General features: G+C 54.2%; 1 protein-coding gene across 1 annotated transcript in view; it reads right to left on the reverse strand.

Annotated features, from left to right (window-relative positions):
- Positions 1–24,025, reverse strand: part of ARHGAP22 (Rho GTPase activating protein 22) — a 182,677-nt gene that overhangs the window by 12,899 nt on the left and 145,753 nt on the right. The window contains exon 4 of the mRNA XM_081158162.1: positions 19,230–19,358. Coding sequence (XP_081014288.1) covers positions 19,230–19,358 — 129 coding nt within the window. The remainder of the gene's footprint in view (positions 1–19,229; positions 19,359–24,025) is intronic.

Raw genomic sequence — 24,025 nt, forward strand, 5'->3', positions numbered from 1 at the left:
TGGTCATTGCGCAGCAGGCAGAGGTAAGTAGAGATACAATACTGACAAGAAAGGAAAAGCTGTCTGCCTCCTGGGACTTGGAGCCCACAGGATGGGCCAGAGGGCCAGTGAGCAGCCTTGAGTACAGGGGCTGATGCTGCCACAGGCTGCTGTGGTGGCTGCCTGGGGCAGCTCTGCGAAGCTCCCAGGCCTACCTCTAACAGTGTCCTGGCCTCTCTGTCCAGCCCCAGTGGCCTGGCTGGTCCTGGGCACACACAGCCACTGCTCCCTCTTCCTCCACTCAGGGCTCAATCACCTAAGCTCCACACCGGCTCGGGCTAGTGTGGGGTTAAGATGTTCTTCTTTAGTATGATGTTGGAAACATTTTTAAATTGGTTGTTTAAAATCAAGAATTTCATATAAAAATCTAGATTCCCAGTCTCTTTGAAAAGTCCACAGATCTGGGGCACCAGGCCTGAATTCCCAAACGGGAATGCTGGTGGAGTTCAGTGGCTTCTGTGCCCTCTGAGGGTCCATGCACTTGCTCTTTCTCTGGTCCCCATACATCCAGCCCACATTTCCTCACGTCGCTTTACCAGGTGTTCACCTCTTCTACTTTGACCTGTGGGGCACAGGTGTCCCCCAAGGGCACTGGGGCCAGGACCTTAAATGAACAGTCAGAGGACATACGGGGGTCCCCAAGAGGAGAGCGTGCTAGCCTGGCAGTGCAGCCTCCACGCCCGTCTTCCTGCTCATGCCCAGGTCCCCTTCACCTCCGCTTCTCCCACCGCTGAGTGTCCTTTCCTTCTGCTTTCCTGCTGCCTGGCCATGCAGTGAACAGGTTCCTCTATCTGGAAGTATCTTTCCTCTTCAGTCTGTGCAAATTTCTTATTAACCCTTGGGAACAGCTCAGACATCCCCTCCTATGTGACCTGTCCCTTCAGCACATCCACAGCGTTCTCACTGTCCCTGGCATCCATCATAGCTGGTGCGAAGACAGGCACCTCTGCCTGGTTCCACACCAGGGGCCGCCTCCCTCTCCCCAGTCCGGACCAATGCTGGGCTGGGAGCAGAGGTCAAGGAGTGCTGTGTGAAGAATGAACACACGGTCCCGATCTCACTACTGTGCTCACAGGTGACTGAGGCCAGTCAGGGGCAAGAGACACTGAGAAGAACAATTCTAAAATTCTCTCTAGAGAGCCACAAACCGTGGGTAATTCCATCCAGCCTCTGCTTGACGCCAGCCATTCCTGCTCCCGTCTCCTATCCCCAAGACATGCGTCGTTATCTGTCTGTCCATCCCTCCTTCCACACTTCCATTACTCCCACACTTGGGCCCCAGCACTGTTCTAGGTGTTAGAGAGCCTCAGAACTGCCAGAGGGCTGGAAACATGGGAATCCTTCCAGGGTCTCCTCTGTTGGAAACCCTTTGCTGCCTTCCTGCCTCCCCCACATCCACCCCCCAGGGTAAAGTTCAAACTTGGCTGGCAGGCCAGGCCCTGCCCCGCCCACTCCACCAGCCTCTGGGTGCAGAGCCTGGGCCAGGCAGAGGGCAGCTGCCTCAGAGCCAGCCCCACTGTTCATGGGTACCTGAGTCTCTGAAGGCCCCTCCCAACCTCAGCACAACTGCCTTCCCAGGAAGCCTCTTGAGCACTCTCCCTGCCCTTGAACAGGGCTCTGAGAGCCGGGAAAGGGAGCACCACAGGCCCTGCGTTGGAAGGGGAACTGGCACCTGAGCAGAAGCCCAAAGGCAGACATGAGTGGGGTCTGATGAGGACCTGGGGTGGGCAGTGGGCATGAGGGACGGTGCTTGAATAGGCTGGGAGAAGAGCAGCACCCTGCCCTGGCCAAGGCCGTGGGCCATGATGAACACTGACTCCACATGTCGCTCAGGGGCTCTGGGAAATGAGGAGCCTCCCCCAGAGGCCCTCCAAGTGCCGAGCCTGGCCAGGCGGGGGTGGGGACACAGGCAAAAGGTGATGGTCAAGGCCAAAGGCTATAAAACAAGGATTCCAAGCCTACCTCTGCACTGGTCCAGGTGCACATCCTGGATAAGCAGTTGAGGAGCAGAGTGCTCCCCTTAACTGGGTCTCAGTTATTCCATCTATAAAATGGGAATGATCACATCTGATCACTACCAGTCCTTGGGAGTAAGCCCACATTACCTCCACAGCCATGTGGAGCCTTGAGAGAGACCTCGTGCCACCTTCCCAGGCACGCTGCCCCACCTCTACCCTTGGAGGAGAGATGCCCTGGGAGCCCCTCGGGAAAGCCTCGTTCCAGCTTGGCCTTCCAGGCTTCCTTCCCAACTATCCTTCCTCTGGAGGTGCCCTGCACTCAGGCTGCAGGGCCTGGCATCCCTCGCCCAGAGGCCTCACCTGCCACTCCCCTTGCCAGAGTAACTTTGGCAGAGTCTGATAGGGACTGGAACAGCTGCACCAAATTCCCTCAGCCGTCTTGGCACATCTTGGAGGGGTATTATTGCCAAGAACCAGTTCCAGTAGGTTTGTCAGATCCCTGGAAACCAAGCCAGCACGCAGGTTCCTAGAGGTCCCAGCCCACGCTCTTCACAAAGCTCCAGCTCCGCCACCGGAGGGAAACTGGCAAGAGGCTGCCTTTGCTCTGGGTGAACCTGCTGAAGGGGTCAGTGCCGGGCCGGGCCTCCTCTCATGCCCGCTGCTCTGACAAAGCCCTCTCCCCGGGTTCCATGCGAGAGCAGGAAGCCTGTAAGTCAAGCGAACAGCTGGCTCAGGTCCCTGTCCTGAGTGACCTCAACCTCTCTCAGCCTCCATCACTGCCACTTTGTTGGACTGTGAGCAGCCACAGGAAAGCCTACCACGCCGGGCACTCTGAAGCACGTACTTGATAAGCATGGCCTTCTTCTGACCCAGAGGCCTGGGGTGGGAGACTAGGCTCAGCCTGCCCCCAATGCCACCCCCAGGGCCCCAGCAGGAAAGGGAGACAGCTGGGATTCCCTCTTGAAGCTGATCACTGAGCAGAGATCTCAGGCCTGCTCTCTAAAGGTACCAGGGCTCTCTCTGGTTGTGGATGGACACAGTCACGGGAGACACAATGAAAAAATAATTCTAAAATTCTCTCCAGAGACCCACAAACTTTGGATAACCACTCCTCGTTCTCTTCTCCCTTCCCCAGGGCAGGTGCGTTCTCCTTGCAACCACCCCACCCTTTGTAAACCCACCTTCCATCACCCCCGCAGTTGTGCCCATGTGCCAGGTCTGCTCTGGGTGCTAGAGAGCCTCAGAGCGGGCCTGAGGGCTGTAAAGCTCCAAAGCCCACCGGTCCCTCCCTGCCTCTTCCAGCCCACCCAGGCCTGGCCAACCAACAGGCTGAAGTCAGGGCAGGAGAGAGAAAGCTGCCAGAGGCAAACAGCATCTTGGGGGGCCATGTCCAGAGCAAGCTCCAGAGGTGGGGACCAGAGGCGATCCCACTACCCCTCCCGGTGGGGGGCAGCTCCATACCCGCCGGACACAGCCCCCGGTCGGAGGGCCAGGGAGCAAACGTGGGCCAGCCCCGGGCTTGGGGTCCGCAGCCCTGGGCTTGGAGTTGGTGGCTCAGAAAGCGATCCCGCTGGGTCTTGGTCCCCTCAGTAGCGGACACGCGGGGAAGGGCGCGCTTTGCTCGCCCTAAGCTCTGCTTGTTTCGCTTCTGCACGCAGGACCCACCACAGACAGGGCACCCAGCCTCGAGACCCACGCAGAGGGGGCACCCAGCCTCGAGACCCACCCGCAGATGGGGCACGCAGCCTCGAGACCCACCCGCAGAGGGGGCACGCAGCCTCGAGACCCACGCAGAGGGGGCACCCAGCCTCGAGACCCACCCGCAGAGGGGGCACCCAGCCTCGAGACCCACGCAGAGGGGGCACCCAGCCTCGAGACCCACCCGCAGAGGGGGCGCCCGGCCCCGAGACCCACGCAGAGGGGGCACCCAGCCTCGAGACCCACGCAGAGGGGGCACGCAGCCCCGAGACCCACCCGCAGAGGGGGCACGCAGCCTCGAGACCCACGCAGAGGGGGCACGCAGCCCCGAGACCCACCCGCAGAGGGGGCACGCAGCCTCGAGACCCACGCAGAGGGGGCACGCAGCCCCGAGACCCACCCGCAGAGGGGGCGCCCGGCCCCGAGACCCACCCGCAGAGGGGGCGCCCGGCCCCGAGACCCACCCGCAGAGGGGGCGCCCGGCCCCGAGCCGCACCCGCAGAGGGGGCGCCCGGCCCCAAGCCGCCGCACCCGCAGAGGGGGCGCCCGGCCCCGAGACCCACGCAGAGGGGGCGCCCGGCCCCGAGACCCACCCGCAGAGGGGGCGCCCGGCCCCGAGACCCACCCGCAGAGGGGGCGCCCGGCCCCGAGACCCACGCAGAGGGGGCGCCCGGCCCGGCCCGGCCCGGATAGGAGCGCGTCGCGCTCCCCGCGCAGCTCAGGGCACCCGCGCCCCCGCGCCCCGCACGCCCCAGCTCCCGGCCGCGCCCGCGACGCGCATGCGCAGAGCTCCCCGGCCGCCGCAGTCCGGGGTTCGAGCGCGCTCCGCCCGGCCGCCCGCCCCGGGACGCCCGCACCCGTCCGGCCTACCTGGGGCGGCGGGCGCGCAGCAGGCGGGCAGGCGGCAGGCGGCCCGCGGGCAGGCGCGGCACCCGAAGGCCCGCGCGGCCGGCATCAGGCCCATGGCGGCGCGGGCGCGGCGGCGGCAGGAATGCCCGGCACGCGCGCAGGTAGCGGCTTGCCCGCCGCCCGCCCGCGCCCGCCCCGGGCCGACCCCGCAGCGCGGGAGGGCGGGCCCAGGGCTCGCGAATGCCTGAAATGCCGCCGCGCCGCGACCGCCGGGTCCGCGGTCCCCAGCGCCTGCCCCTCCCCGCACCCGCGCAACTGCGCCCCGGGACACCAGCGGCCGGGACGCGCCCCTCGGCCCAGCTCGCTCGGGGGCTCCCGGCGGCGGGGCAGGCGTGCGGGGCGGCGGGGCAGGCGTGCGGGGGCGGCGGGGCAGGCGTGCGGGGCGGCGGGGCAGGCGTGCGGGGGCGGCGGGGCAGGCGTGCGGGGCGGCGGGGCAGGCGTGCGGGGGCGGCGGGGCAGGCGTGCGGGGCGGCGGGGCAGGCGTGCGGGGCGGCGGGGCAGGCGTGCGGGGCGGCGGGGCAGGCGTGCGGGGGCGGCGGGGCAGGCGTGCGGGGGCGGCGGGGGCCGGGAGGCCCGGCGACCGGTCGGGTCACCCGCGCGGGCTGGCGCGCGGCCCCTGTTCGGTCCTGGGAAACGTGAATGTCCCCCTTTCGCGGACGAGGCCGCCGAAGCTCGGAAGGTGGTGTGTTTTCTCAGGCTCACACAGACGGTGACAGATCCTCAAACCTAAAGGATCTTCCTGCAAAGCCCGCGATCTTCCCCGGGCAGGATTCTGGCCCAGTGAAGAGCCCACAACCTCCGACTTCAGCGTGGGGACCCGGTGGGCACACAGTCGTGGGCACACCGTCCCGGGCACGCACCTGGAGGGCGCGCGAGCGGAAGGACAGAGGTCCGCAGGGGCCTGCGGGCAGAATCCTGCAAGGGGGGGTTTAGGGAGCCCTGGGGCAGGATGGGGTGGGGGCCATGCGAGGCTGAGCGCAGGAGGCAGGGTCACTCTTTTCGCTCTTATTAAGCAGGGCCTGGGCTAGGGTGGGGGAAGTGAGGCACTCCCCACAGGTGCAAAATTTAACGGGGTGCCCAAAACTTCAGTAATCAAGGTAAATAGTCTATTGTAATATTTTTTAAATGCAAATTAATGCAAAAAATCGTGATGAACAAAGTATCAAAATTTTCAATAGAGACAGGATCTAACCCTGCACTTTGGGAGTGCCTCATCCTAACCCTGCCCACGGATCCGGTCTTTATTTAAAACTTTGATATTTGGTCTATCATGGATGTGTTAGGCTGAGTAACGCTGCCCCCAAACCCCTGGACCCTGTAACCAAGTTACCTTACCCAGGTAAAAGGGACTTCGTAGATGTGATTAAATTAAGGGTGGAGAGATTATACTGGATTATCCAGGTGGACTTTATAAGAGGAAGGCAGAGGAAAATCTGACTACACAGTTGACCCTTAAATAACATGGTTTGAACTGAGAGTCCACTTATATGTGGATTTTTTCAATAAATGCTATAAATATATTTTCTCTTTCTTATGATTTTACAATAACATTTTCTTTTCTCTAACTTACTTAGAATAGATAAAACCATATAACGTACAAAATATGTGTTAATCTACTATTTATGTTATCAGTAAGGCTTCCAGTCAACAGTAGGCTATTAGTAGTTAAGTTGTTGGGGCATCCAAAGTTATATGTAGGTTTTCTACTGAACAGGAATTGGTGCCCTTAACCCCCATGCTGTTCAAGGGTCAACTGTAGAAGACCAGGCAATGTAAGGAGGGGAGCAGAGACTGGAGTGCTGAGGCCACAACCAAGGAATGTGGGTAGCCTCTCCAAGGCGGAAGAGGCAAGGCCAGGCTCTCCCCTGAAGGCCTCAGAAGGAATCAGCCCTGCGGCCACCCTGATTTTAGGCTTCCAAGGCGCAGTTCTGACCTCCAGAACTGTGAGTAAATTTGTGCTGTTTTAAGCCCCAATGAAGGTCTCTATCTACTCCTGGCCTTGCTACTAATGTGGGATGGGGGCTAAAGTGTTTCCAGGCCCTGGGTGTGTGGGGGGTTGGAAGGAGGGGGTACGGGGGGAGGCTCTGTGCTCTCCCTTCCCAAAGTTCAGGTAAACATAAAGATGGGAAGGACAGTTCATGGTGCCAGGGGGCCACAAGCCCAGGATTGCCCTGCCCTAAACCTGCCAGGAAAGACTGGGGTTCCCATGGCCCATGGACCCCCTGGGCCTGAACAACTTGTCTACGTTAAAGAGAAGGGTCCTCAGGCTCAGTAGAGGCACCTGCTGTAGGATCGGTGGGACTCTCTCAGGTGGCCGTGGTGCTGAGTTGCTTTTTCCTCTCAAGCCTGTTTTCCTAGCTGTGTGGTCACTGCATTAGACCTGCTGGTCTCTAGGGAATCCCTTCCGCCCCTACCTGGATCCCCCAATGATGAAAGTCTGCAGCTGCCTCCCATCTAGAAGGCTCTGGACTGACAGGCACTGCCGTAAGGAGCTCTATATTATGCTCTGGCCAGGACGGCACCTACCCCACCTTGGGGCTCATGTTTAGCCATGGGGCCTGTTGAGGGTGGGTGTGCAGAAGTAGTGATGAAATTGTCCTGTGGGAGCAGGGCCATGGGGCTGAGAGGCTAAGGACCTGTCCTCTCACACAAGCACCTGGTGACAGGTAACCTGTTCAACTGAGGTATCCCTTGTTTCTGAGCTGTGTGTACTGCAGACCCTGGTCTGAGACCTCAAGTACTGCCTCTGTCCCCAGTCGGTCTTGATTGCCTTCCCACGCCCCTGCCCCCAAAAGGACAGCTCAGATCCAGAGGACCAGGTGCTCTGACGCTTGCCTGGCAACAGAATCCAGAGAGGCTGGCCCTGGAGGCGGGTGCCTCACTCCCAGCACTGCTGTGTGCTCTTAGGCAAGTTGCTGAGCCTCTCTGCCCCCTCTATGATATAATTTTGATATAATAGCTCCTGGCATGAGTATCGCATGGCAGCATGCAATCGATCCCTCCCTCTTTCCTCAGACTGGTGTGGACAACCCAGGCTGCCTGGAAGAAGCTGAGGGCTGGAGACCTGGACCACAGGGCACCGGGAGGGCTCCTGACGTCCTACGCCTCAGAAGGGGTATCCAGCACCCGGGCTCTGAGCTCCATCAGGCCTGGGCTAGAAAGCCAGCTTCCCGCCTACTTCTTGTGACCTGGACAGACCACCTGAGCCTCCTGCTGCTCAGCCTCCTCACCTAGGAAGCGGCTACACCAGGACTGGTTTCTTGGGCTGTTGTGTCAGTCAAGAAGCAGAGCCTGGCATGGGGACATGCTGAGTAAACGGTAGCTCTGCCGGCGAGTGGCCACCTCTGCCTCTGCCAGACTTCTCCCCTGAGGCTGTGTCATGAGGGCCTGGCATACGCTCTGCCCTGGACTCATCTTAGCAGTGACCACGATGGGCTCTTTTCTGGACTGTGATCTGAGCTCTACTTAGCACACACTGAAGCCAGGCAGGCCAAGCTCACAGGACATTTCCATCACAGCTGTGGGAGGGAGGACTCAAGGGTGCAGCGAGGTGGGTATAAGGCAGCCGAACAGCTAGCGTCCTGAGTTGCGCAGGAAGCCCTGGTGAGCAGCCCCTATAAACCACTCTCCCTGCCTTGCCAGGCTCTCCCAAGATAGGGCAGCCATTCCTCTGCCTCTGTTTTCCTGGTAAACAGACCCTGCCAGTGGCGTCTGTGGTGGGAGCTGTTTCCCCTGCCCTAGGGATCCAAGCTCGCAGGCTCCTGGGAACTGATTGTGAGCCAACCCCTATGCCCAGAAGAGGCCAGATCTGTGTCAATGAGCCTGGGTCTTGGACTAGGGTACCTCCTCCTCTACCCAGCATGTGGACCCCCAGGGCCTATTAGAATGGGCTGAGGGTACAGAATCAGGCTCAAGTCCCCCTTCTGCTGGCTTAGTGACCCAAAGCCTAGCCAAGATCAATAGCAGTCCTTTCTCTCCCCTTTGGAAGGGCTGCCAGGAAAGGCCCAGGCCCCCTGGCCTGCCGGGTGAACATTCAGGGGAACTGGAAGTAAGACTCTCTCTTTTTGAATCCCTCATAGGAGCTCGGACGTGGTGCAAGCACCAGTGGGGACAGGTGGTCCACTAGGATCTCAGGCTCGGCCACTGCCAGCCTGGGCGAGGGCCAGTCACCTTGCATTCTGAACCAGATTGTGCCTTGAGGGCTTCTATTTAGAGATGTCACTCCGGCACATAATGACCACTACCAGCTAGACTAACAAGGTGGCTCTGCATCGTTCGAGTTGTCTTGAGGCTGGGATCTTCTCCATATCAAGCATCCTGCTCTGTGGCCTCTGAAAGCTACATTTGTCTCCTGTCCATCCTGCCTCGTAATCTGAGGAACCAGAGGGCAGGAGAATTGGCTCTAGCCGGTCAGAGGAAAGTCTCTGGAGGCCTAGAGGCCACATGGCCAGGCTTTGGCAACAAGGCTCTGACGGCCACTGCAGGCCCGCTGCCTGGCCCCTGTGCACCCTCCTCGGCACAGAGTGCTCAAGCTGCGCAGGGACACCATTCCCCGGCCTGGCTCCTTCCCCAAGACTGTCATTCCATGCTGCCGCCCGTAAGGCTAGGATTTGTTTGGCACTAGCCTGTAGGTGGGATAGTCACCATGCCACTAGTTACTGAGCACTAACATTGCCCCCGACTCCTGCATATAACTGCCCATCAGCACCTGCGCCGGTGCAAGGACTAACAGGCCTCTCAAACTCAGATGTGTTCACCTCTCAAACCTGCTCTGCCCTAGGTCTTCCTTCCGCTTTTGCTAATGACAGCTCTGTCCTTCCGGCACTCAGCCAGAGCCCTTAGAGTCCACCTTCACTGTTCCCTTCCCCTCACACCCACACCCAGATCTTGTCGGTCCTGCTTTCAGAATGGATTTGGAACTGATGACTTTCCCCACCACCCACCACAGTGAAAGCAGCTGTCTCCTGCTCAGGTTACTATATATATGTCCCTGGGCTTCCCCTTGTCCCTCAGTCAGAGTGGTCAGCAGTCAGGGTGGTCCTTTTAAACTGTGTATCAGATCACGTCATTCCTCAGCTCAAAGCCCTCCAGTGCTCCCTTCCCCGTTTCACTTATAAGAAAAAGCTGAAGTCCTTCCTGGGGCCCGTGAGGCCTCAGGCCCCAGGCCCCTTCCCACAGAGCCCTGCTCCTCCCTCCCACCATCGGCCTCGGCGCTGGCTCAGGACCACATCAGAAGCTCGCTGCCTTTGCCCGAGCTGTTGCCTGCGTCTGGCACACTCCAGCGTCACCTCCCGGCCCCTCTCTCACCTTCTTCAGTACTGTGTTTCAGTGTCACTCTCTCAGCCTGCCCTCCCCACTGTATTTAAAACTATTTTTTTTCTTTCAATAAAATTCACCACCTTCTAAATCACAGTAGTCCTCGTGTGGGCCCTAGGCCAGCAGTACTTGGAAATACAAATTCTAGGGCCACACCCGCATGAGCTAGAAACTGTGGATGGAGCCAGCAGTCTATTTTTACCAGCTTTCCTGTGGGTGATTTGATGGCCCAGGCTTGAGAGCCCCTGCTCTGTGTCACTCGATTGTTCTTTCCTTGCTGCTGTGGGCCTCGGGAGCAGCATGGAAGCTTTGTCTGACCTCTTTTCCTCCTTGCCACGTCCCCTGCCTGCACACGGCAGATGCTCTGTTTGTTGAATAAATAAGGACTAGTTAGTGCTAAATAGTGCTGAATATTTTTCTCTTTCAATTCTCATGATAATCCTGCAAAGAAGATATTTTTATTCAGGGTCACGCAGCAAGCACAGGGAGAGCCAGATTATACACCTGGACCACAGCCTGGTGCCGAGACCTGTGCTCACCGCCTCCTCTCACGCGGCAATGCAACCTGCTCTGCTAGGCACCTTCCTGTGTTCACAAGACTCGCCTTCGAAGGCTTGCAGGCTCTCTCCAGGTAACGAGGCAAGCCGGGCAGCCTGGGGTGCCCGTGACTCCCTTCCTTCCCCTCAGCTGGCCAGCAGGCGCTGCCCGGCGGGGCTCCGGGCCTGGGCACAGACGTCCAGAGACCCGCTGCGGAGCACTGCGCTCTTCACACATCGTCTTCTGAGCCACAAACATGGAAAGTCTTTCCATTCACTTAGGTCTTCTTTAACTTCTGTCAACAATGTTTTGTCATTTTAAGAGTATTAAGTTTTGTATTCTGTTTGTTAACTTTGTTCCTTAGGGTTTTATTCTTTTGGATACTACAGTAAATGACATTTTCTTGATTTTATTATCAGTTAGCTCATTGCTACTGTATAGAAATACAATTGACTTGTGTATAAGGACCTTGTATCCTGCAACCTTGCTGCATTTTTTACAGTTTTCTAGATTTTTCTGTATACAAGACCATGTCACCTACAAATAGAAATACTTTTACTTCTTCCTTCCTTCCTTCCTTCCTTCCTTCCTTCCTTCCTTCCTTCCTTCCTTCCTTCCTTCCTTCCTTCCTTCCTTCCTTCCTTCCTTTCTTCCCCCCCTCTCTCTCTCTCTCTCTCTCTCTCTTTCCAATCTGATGCATTTCACTTCAATTTCTTGACTTATTGCTCTATGACTTCCAGTACAATGCTGATCAGAAATGGCAGAAGTGACTCCTAGTCTTGTTCCCACCTACAGGGAAAGCACCAGTCTTTCTCCATTAAGTATGTTATCTATGGGGTTTTTGTAGATGCTTTTTAGCAAGCTGAGGAAGTTCCTTTCTACCCCTAAAACACTGAGCATTCTTATCCATGTTTTTTCTGAGTCTGTTGAGATGATTGCATGGATTCTGTCCTTTATTCTATTGATGTATTACATTAATTGAGTTTCAGATGTTAAACCATCCTTGCATTCCATTTGGTCACAGTGTATAATCCTCTCATGTATTGCCGGGTTCAATTTGTTAGTCTTTTGTTCAGAGTTTTTGCATCTATTTCTACAAGAAATATTAGTGCTCCAGCAAGTCTTCTCTCCCTTTCCTGCGCCATCAATCTTTTGCATTGCTATTTTGTCTCCCAACTAAAGAAAAATAATAAACAAAACCCTCTACCTGACTTCCCCCTCCAGCCACTGTCTCATTTCTCTTTCCCTTTACAGCAAACTTCTTGAAAGTTGGCTATGCTCAAACTCCAATTTCCTGCCTCTCCTCCTTTCTCATGTGCAGTATTTTCAAGCTAATCCCTAGCTCTCCACCAAAACCACTCCGGTTCAAGTTACCTATGAACAGTGCTCAGTGTCTATTCTCTTTGGACTGATGTATCGGCAGTGCACGGCCAGTTGACCACTGCCCCTCTTCCTTAGACGTTCTCCTCACTCCTCTCAGGGCCCCCACTTGCTCCTGGCTCCCTCCCTCACTGGCCTTCTTTCCCAGCCCCTTCTGCTGGCTCCTCTTCTCCCTGACTTCTTGCAGGGAAGCAGCTCGAGACTCAGCTCTGGGTCTCTGTTGGCCCTATGCTTCCTTGGTGGTGTATCATCCAGCCTCATGGCTTCAAACTCCATCAGTGTGTTGATGACCCCCACATCCTCTTTCCAACCCAGTCCTCTCTCCTAATTTCTAAACTTAAATGTCTGACCACCTGCTTGATATCCAACCTTGAGCATCTCACAGGTATCTCAGACTAAGCCCCAAAGTAAACTCTTGATCTTCCTGCCAAACAAATACACTTCCTGTGGTTTTTCTCACCTCAGTTAATAGCTAATCCATCCTTCCAGTTGCTTGGATCAAAACACCTTGGAGAGAGGAAACAAGCTGGCAGAGGAACAGCTGCACCCGCCGCCTCCCGCAACCACATCAGAATTACAACTAAAATACAGAACCACCATCACTCAGAGCCTCCTGAAATCTGGCTGAACAGAAGCCCCACAACCAGGGAACTAAAGCAGCACCGAGAGCGGGAGGAGGGCGGATCCGGGCTGAATCACAGAGACGGCCAAAGGCCCACCCCCAGTGCCGTGGTTTAAACCCTGAAGGGAATCTCGGCGGTGGAGGTTTCCCGGAGGAGGGAGGGGTCCCAGCCCCACAGCAGGCCGCAGCCCAGGGCTCCAGGGCCGGGAAGAGATGTCCCCACAGCTTCGGGCTGTGACACCAGCGGGGACTGTGGCTGAGGGTCGCGGAGGCCGCGGGAGCCCCGGCAGCTCCTCTAAAGGGCCCGGCACCGACTCACTCGGACGCTCCCTCTGAGCCCAGCGCCGGGCAGCAGCCTGAAGGGACCCGGGACACTCGGGGAGGAACTAACCTGCCTGAGATCCGGGAGAGAGCTGGAGGGGCGGCTTCCTCCCAGGCAGAAGGGCTGGCGGAGGCCATGGCTCCTGTGGCGAGTCCTCCCCGCACACAGCCGGCAGGCAGGCGCCATGTTTGAGTCGCCAGCACCTGACTCACACCGCTGGCCCCGCCCCGTGATTCCCGGAGGCCCCGCCCCTCCCCACCTGCAGCTCATCCGGGCCGTTTCCAGGGGCTTTTCTGTGCAAGTGGCCTCTCGAGCCTCATGCTTAGGACTTTCCTAGAATCTCTCCAACAGGCAGCGGCTGCCCCATACGGCTTGATAAGTGGCCCCAGGCCTGGCACTAGTGGCAGCTGCATTGGCTCATAGCTTGGCCTCTCCTGGAAACACCAAGCCCAGCACAAGCAGCAGCCAACTACGGTTTGCTGTGTAGCTCATGCTGGGTGGCCCTGGGCAAGGCACTGGCACAGGCTGACTTTGCACCTCCCGGGAGGCCCCAGAGACAGTGCACCTGGTGGTGAGACTCGACCACGCTGGATCACAACCCTACCACATCCATGAGTGACACACTCAAGGGGCGCACTTGGTGAACACCAAAGCTCCACTGAAGTAAATCCTGCTCCATAGGGGTGTCTCCAGCACAGCAGCCCTTTGGCTGTACTTGCAGCTGGTCCTCACAGCTGATTGGTCTGGGGGTCAGTTCCTTCCAGTGACACCAACAGCAACCAAGGCTCAACTACAATAGGACAGTGCACACAGCCCACACAGGGGAGCACCTAGAAGGCCCAGCTCAGGTGACTGGGGAGGCTGAGCCACTGGACCCTACAGGACACCTACCACACAAAGGCACTCTACAAATTCCAGGACACATAGCAGCTCTACCTAATATATAGAAACAAACACCTGGAAGCAGCCAAAATGTGGAGGCAAAGAAACATGTCACAAAGGAAAGAACAGAAGAAATCCCTAGAAAAGGAACTAAATGAAATAGATCCAAGGAAGCAGAATAATGGTTATAAGGATGCTCAAGGACATTAGTAAGAGTATGACGAAAATAATAGAGAAAATGGATGCTACACGAACTGAAATGAAGAATAATTTACAGGGAATCAACAGTAGAGTAGAGGACACTGAGAATCAAATCAGCAATTTGGAACATGAGGAAACAAAAAACACCCAACCAGAAGAGCAAAAAGAAAAAAGAATCCAGATATATGAAGGTAGCATAAGCAGCCTCTGGGACAACTTCAAGAGGCCCAACATTTATATTATTGGGGTGCCAGAAGGAGAGGAAAGATAGCAAGAAATTGAAAACCTATTTGAAAAAATACTTACAGAAAACTTCCCTTACCCGGGGAAAGAAATTGACTTACAAGTCCAGTTAGCACAGAGGTTCCCAAACAAGAGGAACCCAAAAAGGCCCACAGCAAGACTCATCATAATTAAAATGCCAAAGGTTAAAGACAAAGAGAATCTTAAAAGCAGCAAGAGAAAAGCAGTTAGTTACCTACAAGGGAGCACCCATACAACTGTCAGCTGATTTCTCAGCAGATCTTTGCAGGCCAGAGGGAGTGGCAAGAAATATTCAAAGTGATGAAAAACATGGAACTACAACCAAGAATGCTCTACCCAGCAAAGTTGTCATTTAGAACCGAAGGTCAGATAAAGAGCTTCTCAGACAAGGAAAAGCTAAAGGAGTTCATCACCACCAAACCAGCACTACAGGAAATGTTGAAGGATCTTCTTTAACAAGAAGCTAATAAACAAAAGAATCTGATGAACTAAACAGACCCAGAGACACTGACCCATGTAACAGACGATCATATTTCAGAGGAAAGAGGGAAGGGGGGTGGAGGGTGGGAAGAGATTAACCAAAGAAGTTATATGCACATATGCATAACCCATGGACACAGACAATGATGGGGTGAAGGCCTGGGGAGGAGGTGGGAGCGAGGTGGAAGGGATCAACTGGGGGAGGAAAATGGGACACCTGTAATACATTCAACAATAAAGATAAATTTAAAAAAATAAAAAAAACCACCTTGGAATAACCTTGACATCTCTCGTTCTCTTACACCTTTCTTCCATCCCAACAGGGAAATACTACTGGCTTTACCTTCAAAATACATCAAGAATTCAATTACTTCTCATCACCAATACCATCCTGGGCCAAGCCATCATCTCTTACCTGTATAATTGTGTAATAAGCTCCTAACTGCTCTCCCTGTTTCATCCTTGCATTCTTTTACCTATTCTCAACACAGCAGCCAAAGGGATCCTGTTAGAACCTGAATCAGGCTCCGCCACTCCTCTGTCCAAAACCTGTCAATGACACACCTCTCTCCGAGGAACAGCCAGAGCCATCACTGTGATCACGAGGCCCTACTGATTTCCGACCCATTACTTCTCTGACCTGTTTCCTCCTCTCTCCCCTCACAGACTCTGCTCCCGCCACACTGGCTCCTAGCTGCTCTTCCAACATGCGCACTCCTGCCTCGGCTTCCAAAGCTCTCTGCCCAGGTATATGTTTAATTCACCCTTTCATCTCCTTTACTCAAGTATCACTAACCTTTGCCCCCCCCATCACTCCTGCTTGCCCTCCGCACCTCATCTTTCTCCCCTGAACTCACCACCATCTAACCTACAGCAGGCCTACTCATCTTGTGATCTGTCTCCTCTAATTGAACGCACACTCCATGAGGTCAGGGACCTTGTCTTTCCTGCTCACTGCTGCATCTCCAGCCCCTGGAACACATTCTTGAGCAAATGACTGATTGGCTGAATGAAGGACTCGATCAGTGACTTCATCCCTGGGCAGGCCACCAGCAGTCACAGGCTTCCCTGACCCACTGGCCTGCCCCAGTTTCTCTGTGGGGACGCCCAGGCTCTCTAACCGCAGCAGGCATGCTGCCCATTCATCTGTCAGAGGTGGCCCGCTCTCTGCCAGAATAAACATGCTTGAAAGGGCTCTTGGGCTCCGTTACTAGACAGTGAAAGAAGGACTGATCCTCTAAGCCTCCTTTCCAGTGGAACCCAGGCTAATAACAGCTTTGCCAGGAAACCTCCAGAGGCTGACTAGCCCACCTGTGAGTGCCCATGCTTGTCCAGACATGTCTGGCATCACCAGCCCCTGGGATTTCTGTGCTTCCTCTATACTTCTGGTGGAAAGGAGATAAGCACCTTTGATGGTGGTTCCTGTTTTAATTCTTGCAGGTTCTTCAGCACACAGCCTGAGAAGTCTGATAATCACTGGGGGGGGGGGGGGGGAGGAACAAACCTGAGTTCTGTCTGGGATTCTGCAAAGGGTCCTCATTCTGAGCAAGCTGAGAGGCAGACAGCAAGAGAGAGACAGTGAGAGAGATAGATGTATGGATGGGTAGCTGATGGATGGATGGATGGATGGATGGATGGATGGATGGATGGATGATAGATAGATGGGGGGAAAGAGAGTGAGAGAAAGGCATGGGCAGGGAGCCTTCACACTGGGGTGTGGGTAGGCCACGTGTGACAGTGCCTTGCATGGGCCGAAACAAAGCACAGCCTTTGGGCTCAGAACATCCGCCTTCATTTCTCAGCTCTGATCCCTGACTAGCTGTCATGAGCAATTACTTAGACTCTAACTTGCAGTTTCTCTGCTTTGCTTTATTTATTTATTCTTTACATAGTAAAATATGCACACATCCAGAAAAGACATTAGTGCAAGATGAACACCTGTGTAACTGACTACCATCCTGACTTTTATGGCATCATTTCTTTTCTTTATATTTTTGCTGCCTAATTAGCTATCCATAAATAGTTTACTTCTGCCTTGTTTTTCAACTTTATGTAACTTTATATAACTGGAATTATAAAGCACATTATTAGGCTTCCCCAGTCCCACAGTATGTTTTTAGGATTCAGGCATGCTGGGTAGAGCTGTAGGTAATTCATTCTCACTGTTGAGTTTTCTGTTATAAGAAAGAATCCTATTTTTGTATCTGCTGTATTGCTGTTAAACGCTTGGTTGGCGTCAGGCCGTCATCAATGGGCTGCTGAGAGTGTCTGACGCAGACGTCTCCTGGCACACCTGTGAGCATGCCCAGCAGTAGAGGCACTAAAACATAGGCGTGCATAGCACCCACTTCTGCAGATACTGCCCACGGCTTCCCCAGCAATACATGCAGTGTCTGTGGCTCGATACCCGCCTTGCCGCTTGGAACCTGCGGTCCTTTCATTTAGTCACACGGGCGGGTGAGAAGAAGGGTGCCGCCTTGTGGATTAATCTGCATTTCCCCGATTACCCGAGACTGAGCCCGTGCCTCTGCTCACTGGTCACGAGGATGTGAAGCGGCCGTTCAGTCTCTTGCCCTGTGTTCCTACTGGCTTGCCTGCCTTGGCCTTACTGGTTTGCAGGAGTCTGAGGCGTGAGTCACTTGATGGTCGTATATGTAGCAAACACCTTCTCCCACTCTAGAGCTTATCTTTTCATTTTTTCCATCTGCCTTTTAAAGAACAGATGGTCTTCATTTTATGTAGTACAATTTGTCAGTCTTCTCTTACAAGATTAATGCTTTTTGTAATTCATTAAAAAAGTCTTTCTCTGCCCCAGGATCACGGCTATGTTCTCCTCTTTCCAGTGTTCAAAGGTGCCACCTGTCATAAAGCAACGTCCAGCCACATGGAAGTCTACTTCTGGGCCCTATTCTGTTCTATTGGTTCACTTTCAACCACCTTGCACCAAAGGAAGCCATGGAGGCTTCAGAGTCCTCCCAGGCCATGAAATTGGGGTGTGGGTCATGTCGCTGCAATTGTTGGGGGCAGGAGGCTATGGTTAACAGTGTGAGGCCGTTTATGAAGCCCGAGAGAAAAAGTACAACTTGCAAAGTGATATTGACTCTTCTACATAAGAGTGGTCAGGGGCGTGTGGTTCTACAGCAGGTGGTCAGGAATCCGTAGCAGGAATGGGAGAGGACAGCGGGTAAGGTGAGGCGTGAAGGAAGGGGCTCGGCCCATGCGGCGTGCAAGATCTGGAGATGTGCCATGAGCCCCCAAAGATGACCTTTGGCCTCTGTCTGGACTGGGCACCAGCACTGTGGGGGGGGAGATTGGACTCCCGTGGCTCCTGTGGTCAGAACTCAGCATCCCGAGGCCCCTGGTCTGCACACTCAGCAAGGGGTAGGTGGCCCCAGCTTAGCCGGTGTGGCAACGCCTCCTGAAGGCCCTTTGCATGATGACTTCATAGAGACACCAACCCACAGAGTCAGCAGCTGCCCATGGGCACCACTTTCCTTTCTCTTATGCCCCATGTCAGACCATCAGCAAATCTGGCAACGCCACTTGCAGAACATGCCCCCAGCTGACCACTCTTCGCTGCCTGGCCCGTGACCCTGTCCCATGACTGTCCCCAACTGCTGTGTCCACGCTTGTCTACAGTACACCCCCACATGGCAGCCAGAGGGCTTTTTTATACATCTAAGTCCGGTTTTGTCTGTCTCTTGCTCAGAGACCTCCCCGATGCTCCACTGATTTAGAACAAAATCTGAAATCTCCACCATGTCCCCAGGCTCTGGAGACCTCTCGCCTCAGGGCCCCACTCTCCCGTCCTCACTCCCTCAGATACGCTGGCCTTCCCGAGGCTCCTTGTGTTCCCGCTGCCCAGTCCCACCTCAGACCCATGCACTTGCGGGTCCCCGGCTGCGCGCTCTTGCTGGGGTTCTCCGGGAGGCCCAGCTGGCGCCCACGTGCACGCGTGCGCGCGCGCACACACACACACACACGCACACACACACGCACACACACACAGGTCCTCCCGTGAGGCTGCATACTGCTCACTGCGTTCCTCATTGGATAACACGTGACACGCGACGCGCCTGCTGTCTGTCTCACACAGGACACCCCGGGGAAGGAGGGCAGAGACACTACCTACTTTGCTCAGCACTGAACCGCAAGTGTCTAGGACAAAACCCGCTACGTTTTAGGCTCCCAGTAAGGGCTGCGAATAGAGGAGGAAGGGAATGGAGCTGCTGCCTTCCTGTCGGGACGGGCGGGTGTCGTGGCCGGTACAGGGGCCTCTGTCTGCAGAGGGCACCGCAGAGGGCAGGACACTGTTCCTAGGATCTGCTATGGCCCTGAGCGCTCACTTCTGGCCCCTGTGCAGACCTCACACACCCGAAGCATTGGGCAGGGTCTGGCGCAGAGAGGCACGATTTCCCTGCCAGGGCCTGCTTGGTGCCCCGAGGGACAGCTCTTGAGGGCTGGCTGCAGGAGAGGACAACACTGCCTGCCTGTCTTAAGCAGCATGGTACACAGCCAGTGGGTCCTGGGCGACAGGGCCCTGCAGGCCAGGAGCGGGTGGGGGCGTGATTACCTGGACGCAAGGGTTCTAGAGGGTGAGCATGCGGGCTACGGGCAGTACCTCCACCAAACGGGGCCCAGATGACCCGGCGGATGGCCTGCACCCAGTCCTCCATGTCACGCTGAGAACTGGCCATGAGCAGGAGCGCCTCGGGGCTGGCCGGCACCTTCTCCCGCTCCACGGCACCACCTGCAAGACAGGGAGACACAGGCTTACTACGGGACCCCCGTGCGGACACGGGGTGGCCTCCCCCACGCACTCTCTCCAGCCCCAACACCGGTCAGCTCTTCCTGCCCCGGCGGAGACAGCATCTCCACAGCTTTCAGCAGCAGCCCAGCACAGCCTGCCCTTTCACACCTCACACATCTGCCTTGGGGCACTTCTGGGGGTTTTTCTTCCTTGATCTTGCAATTTTTCTGTATCGAATCAGAATCATTAAAATCATCCCGGGGCACTATTTTTAAAAGCATGCCGACTGGAGGCCAGGTCTGAGAAGTTCGGTACCCGGAGTAAAATTCCAAAATTCTGCCGGTCCTGCTCCCCGCTACGCTCTGGGCTCTTATCTAAAGGCGGGAGGAGGGAAAGCTCAGCCAGCCGTTTGTAAACTGCCAGGGACTCCAGTGGGTCTCGTGTGTTCACGTGTAAATGAACTAACCTTCCATATGGAAATGAACCAGGTTTGGGGATGTGCATAAAACCCTTTATACTGACTTCATAGGCAATTTAAGGGATTTCAAGAATGTCCTTGTCTTCATGCAGCTCCCCCCACATCACATAATATGTAACTTGCCTATGTGTTTGCCTAAAGACCCTCACCAGGACCATCTGCTGGTGGGGTAAGTCCCAGGGATCCATGTTCCCAAGGGGCTGGGACCGCAGTGGGGAGAATGGGGACACTCAGTCCTCGCTGGGGCCCAGCCCCAGGATGGAGACCAGATACAATCAAGTGCTTACTGAGGAGCTGGTACCTGCCTGGGACTCTTCTAGAAGCTGCAGGCACTCAAATGAACAAAGCTGACAGACACACCTGCCTTCCTAGATTCTTTAACCTTCATAGCGACTCTGAGGGAAGTACTTTTAGCATCTGCATTTTACAGATGAGGAAACTGGAGCACAGTAGAGTCAGGGATTCCAAGTCCCCAACTTTGGGATCTCACCCACCCCATGTTCCACCATCCCCCGCAAACAAGCTGGCCTGCTGGGGTCAGGCTGTAGTGGTCACAGCAGTGCCACTGAAGACTGGGAAACGGACTAGGCTGCTCTAAGCACTGGAACAGGGAAGGGTGAGTCCTCACTGGGGGGTTGGGCCTGGACTCTGGGTGGGAAGCAGGAAAGGTCAGTGGGGCCCAAAGCTCAGGAGGGTGCTGAGCAAGGCGACAAGACTGCCAGGGCCCTAGGGTGCCTTCTGGAGCCCCTCATTACACACACAGCCCTGCTCCTTTGGGTCCACGCAGCTTTGGAGCAGCAGAGGTGGCGAGGAGGAGAGCTTGAGGCAGAGACAACAGAGCCTGAAGCCCTGGAGGCAGGTGCACCTGCCAAGAGCACAGGCGACCCCCCAGCTCAGCCAGCTGCAGGCAGCATTCATGGGGGCGTGGGACTCCAACTGAGGCAGGGACAGAGCTCCGTAAGTTAGGACCCCACACCACATGGACAATGAAGGCTGCGACGGCTGAGTGTTCTGGGTGGGGAGGAGAAGCCAGATGCCACCAGAAGCATTTCTGGAAGATTCTCAAGGTGACTCAGAAGGAAGGGACCTGGAAGTCCAAGGCTCTGAGAACTTGTTGTGGTTACAAGTTTGTACCTAATTGTAATATCTCATTTTTCAATTCTTTGTCCCAAAGAGGGCCACCCAAGTTATACAGGCTTTATATAAACTTCCTCTATAAAACTTGGACCTGCCCTGCCCAGATGTTGACAGCTGCTCTCAGGTCCAGCTATGCCCCTGCCCATGGTTCCCCTCTCATGGTGCTCTAGGACTGTGTATTTAACTTTTAATGTGTTTTTCATGTATGTTTAGTTATGTATTCATGTCATATATGCATGTTTAACTTTTTAAAAAAATGTCTTTATGGATTTCAGAAAGAGGAAGGGAGAGGGAGAGAGAGAGAAACATCAATGATGAGAAAGTCACTGATCAGCTGCCTCCTGCACGCCCCCGACTGGGGATGGAGCCGGAAACATAAGCATGTGCCCTGACCGGGAATCGAACCAGGATCTCCTGGATCATAGGTCAATGCTCAACCGCTGAGCCACGCCAGCCGGGCTGTTTAACTTTTTAAGAAATTGCCACAAACTGTTCTCCAAAGTGACTGCACCCTTTGCATTCCCACCAGCAGTGCACAAGAGTTCCCAATCCTCCACTTTCTCTCCAGCGCTTGGTCTGGTCAGCACTTTTACTGTCAGCCATTCGAATGGGTGTGTATCAGTACAGCATTGTGCTTGAATTGGCATTTCCCAAATGACTAATGACATTGGACATCTTGTTATATACTTAATTGCCATCTAGGTATTTTCTTTGGTGAAATACCTGTTGAAATCTTTTGTCCATTTTTTAAATGTATTGTTCATTTTTTCATTATTGAGATTTGAGAGTTCTTTACACATTCTGAATGCAAGTCCTTTATCAGATGTATGCTTTGCAAATATTTCTGCCAGTCTGTGCCTTTTCTTTTCATTCCATTCACAGTGGATTTCCAAGAGAAGTTTTTAATTTTTATAAAGCTCAATTTATCAACCTTTTCTTTCACTGAGCGTACTTCTGGTTTTGTACCTAAGAAATCTTTCCTTACGCCAAGGTCCTAAAAGTTTTCTTCTAGAAGTTTCATAGCCTTAGGACTTACATCAAGATCTGAGTTTTTGTATATGGTGTGAGGGATGAGTCGGAGCTCGCCCTTTGTCCAGGGCGGGCGGTTGTTCCATCTGCTGAACAGATCGCCCCTTCTCTGCTGACGGGCCAGCCACCTACAGAGGCGATCGTACCATCTGCAAATAAAGGCAGTTTTAGTTCTTCCCCTCCAGTCTGGGTGCCTCTTATTTCTCCTGCGTGTCATTGCGCTGACTACGCCTCAGCATACGGTGTGAAACAGAAGCGGTGAGAGTGGGCATCCTTGCCCTGCTTCCCCCGTGGCCAAAGCGCGCCTGCTGGAGGTTTTGTGTCCCGTCCTTCTCGCGCTAAGGAAGTTCGCTCCTAGTTCCAGTTTTCTGAGAGGTTCTGTTTTTTTAAATCAGAGATGGATGTTGGATTTTTGTCAAATGCTTTTTCTGTATCTAATGAGATATCACATGATTTTTGTTTTGTTGTTTTTTTTTAATATAATAAATTACATTGATGAATTTTCAAATCTTAAACCAACCTTCATTCCTGGAATCCCAACTGGTCATGATGTATTGTCCTTTTTATATATTGTTGAATTCAATTTGCTAAAGTTTTGTTGAGAAATTTATTTATATTCATAATAGGTACTGGTCTGCCATTTTCTTTTCTTAGAATGTCTGTCAGTTTTGGTATCGGGATAATGCTGCCTCACAGAATAAGCTGAAAAGTATCCCTCTTTTTCAAAAATTTTTGGAAGAGTTTGGGTAGAGGTGCTATTACTTATTTCTTAATGTTGGTAGAATTCACCAGTGGAGCCACCTAGACCTGCACTTTTCTTTGGGGGAAGGTGTTTTAATAACAAATTTAATTTAACATATGCATCTATTTCTTCTTGAGTGAGCTTCAGAAGTTTGTATCTTTCAAGGAATTTGGTTTATCTAAATTGTTGACTTTACTGGTGTAAAGTTGTTCATAATAGTCCCTTATTATCTGTTTACTATTTGAAGACTCCAGTGACGTCGCCCCTCTCATTCCTGATATCGCTCATCTGTGTCCTCTCTCTTTTCCCCCATCTGTCTTGCTAGAGGCTTTCCAATTTTACAACCGCAGGATGGATAGTTGTGGCACAGACCACAGGAACTTAAAGCCTAAAATATTTTTATGTAGCCCTTTTTTAAATTGGTTTCGGAGAGAGGAAGGGAGAGGGAGAGAGAGAGAGACATCAGTGATGAGAGTCACTGATCGGCTGCCTCCTGCACGCCCCCCACTGGGGATCGAGCCCGCAACCCGGGCATGTGCCCTGACCGGGAACCAAACCGTGATTGCCTGGATCCTAGGCAGATGCTCAACCGCTGAGCCACGCTCGGCCGGGCTGTGTAGCCCTTTTTTAAAAAAGATTGTTAACCAGAAAAATGAAGACAGAGACGTAGACAACAAAGTCACTAACACAAAGAGCTGTTTCTTTTAGATGAATAAAATCAGAAATTTCCCACGTGTGTGTGGCGATGAGTTGCTAGGGGAGTTTTCCTCTCTGAGCAGCCCTGTCCTTGGTGCTCCATCCTGAAAATCCTCGATGCACTGGTCTCCCGGTCTCTAAGCTCTGTCTCCTTAACTCGTGGAGTCTGTGGTTCCCACGCGGGTTCTCCTTCTTGCTCGGCAGCCTAGGAACTTTCTTGAGGCAGTAAACTGGAGCATGTGCAGGGCTCCCGTCGCTTGTTTCCCATCTCTTAGGCAGCCGTAGTCCGTCACCACCCAGTGTCCAGTATCTTGAAAAACATGTTTCTTATATTTTGTCTTTTTCTGGGTTGTTTTAGATAGAAGACTAAATCAGTGACCTAGTTAAGGCCCAAACCAGCTCACACCATCTGCTCAAAATCCTGCAATGCCCCCTCTCAGCAAAGTCCTTGCAATGGTCTTCCAAGCCCCTCACCCACCACTCCTCTGCCTTCTGGCTGCCCCCTCCATTCCTGCTGCCCCCTCCATTCCTGCGGCTCCCCTCCTTGTTCTTTGCCATTCCTCGAACAGCCAGGCAGGCCCGTGT

This window comes from Miniopterus schreibersii (assembly GCF_964146895.1).
Source record: "Miniopterus schreibersii genome assembly, chromosome: 14".
NCBI classification, from domain to species: domain Eukaryota; kingdom Metazoa; phylum Chordata; class Mammalia; order Chiroptera; family Miniopteridae; genus Miniopterus; species Miniopterus schreibersii.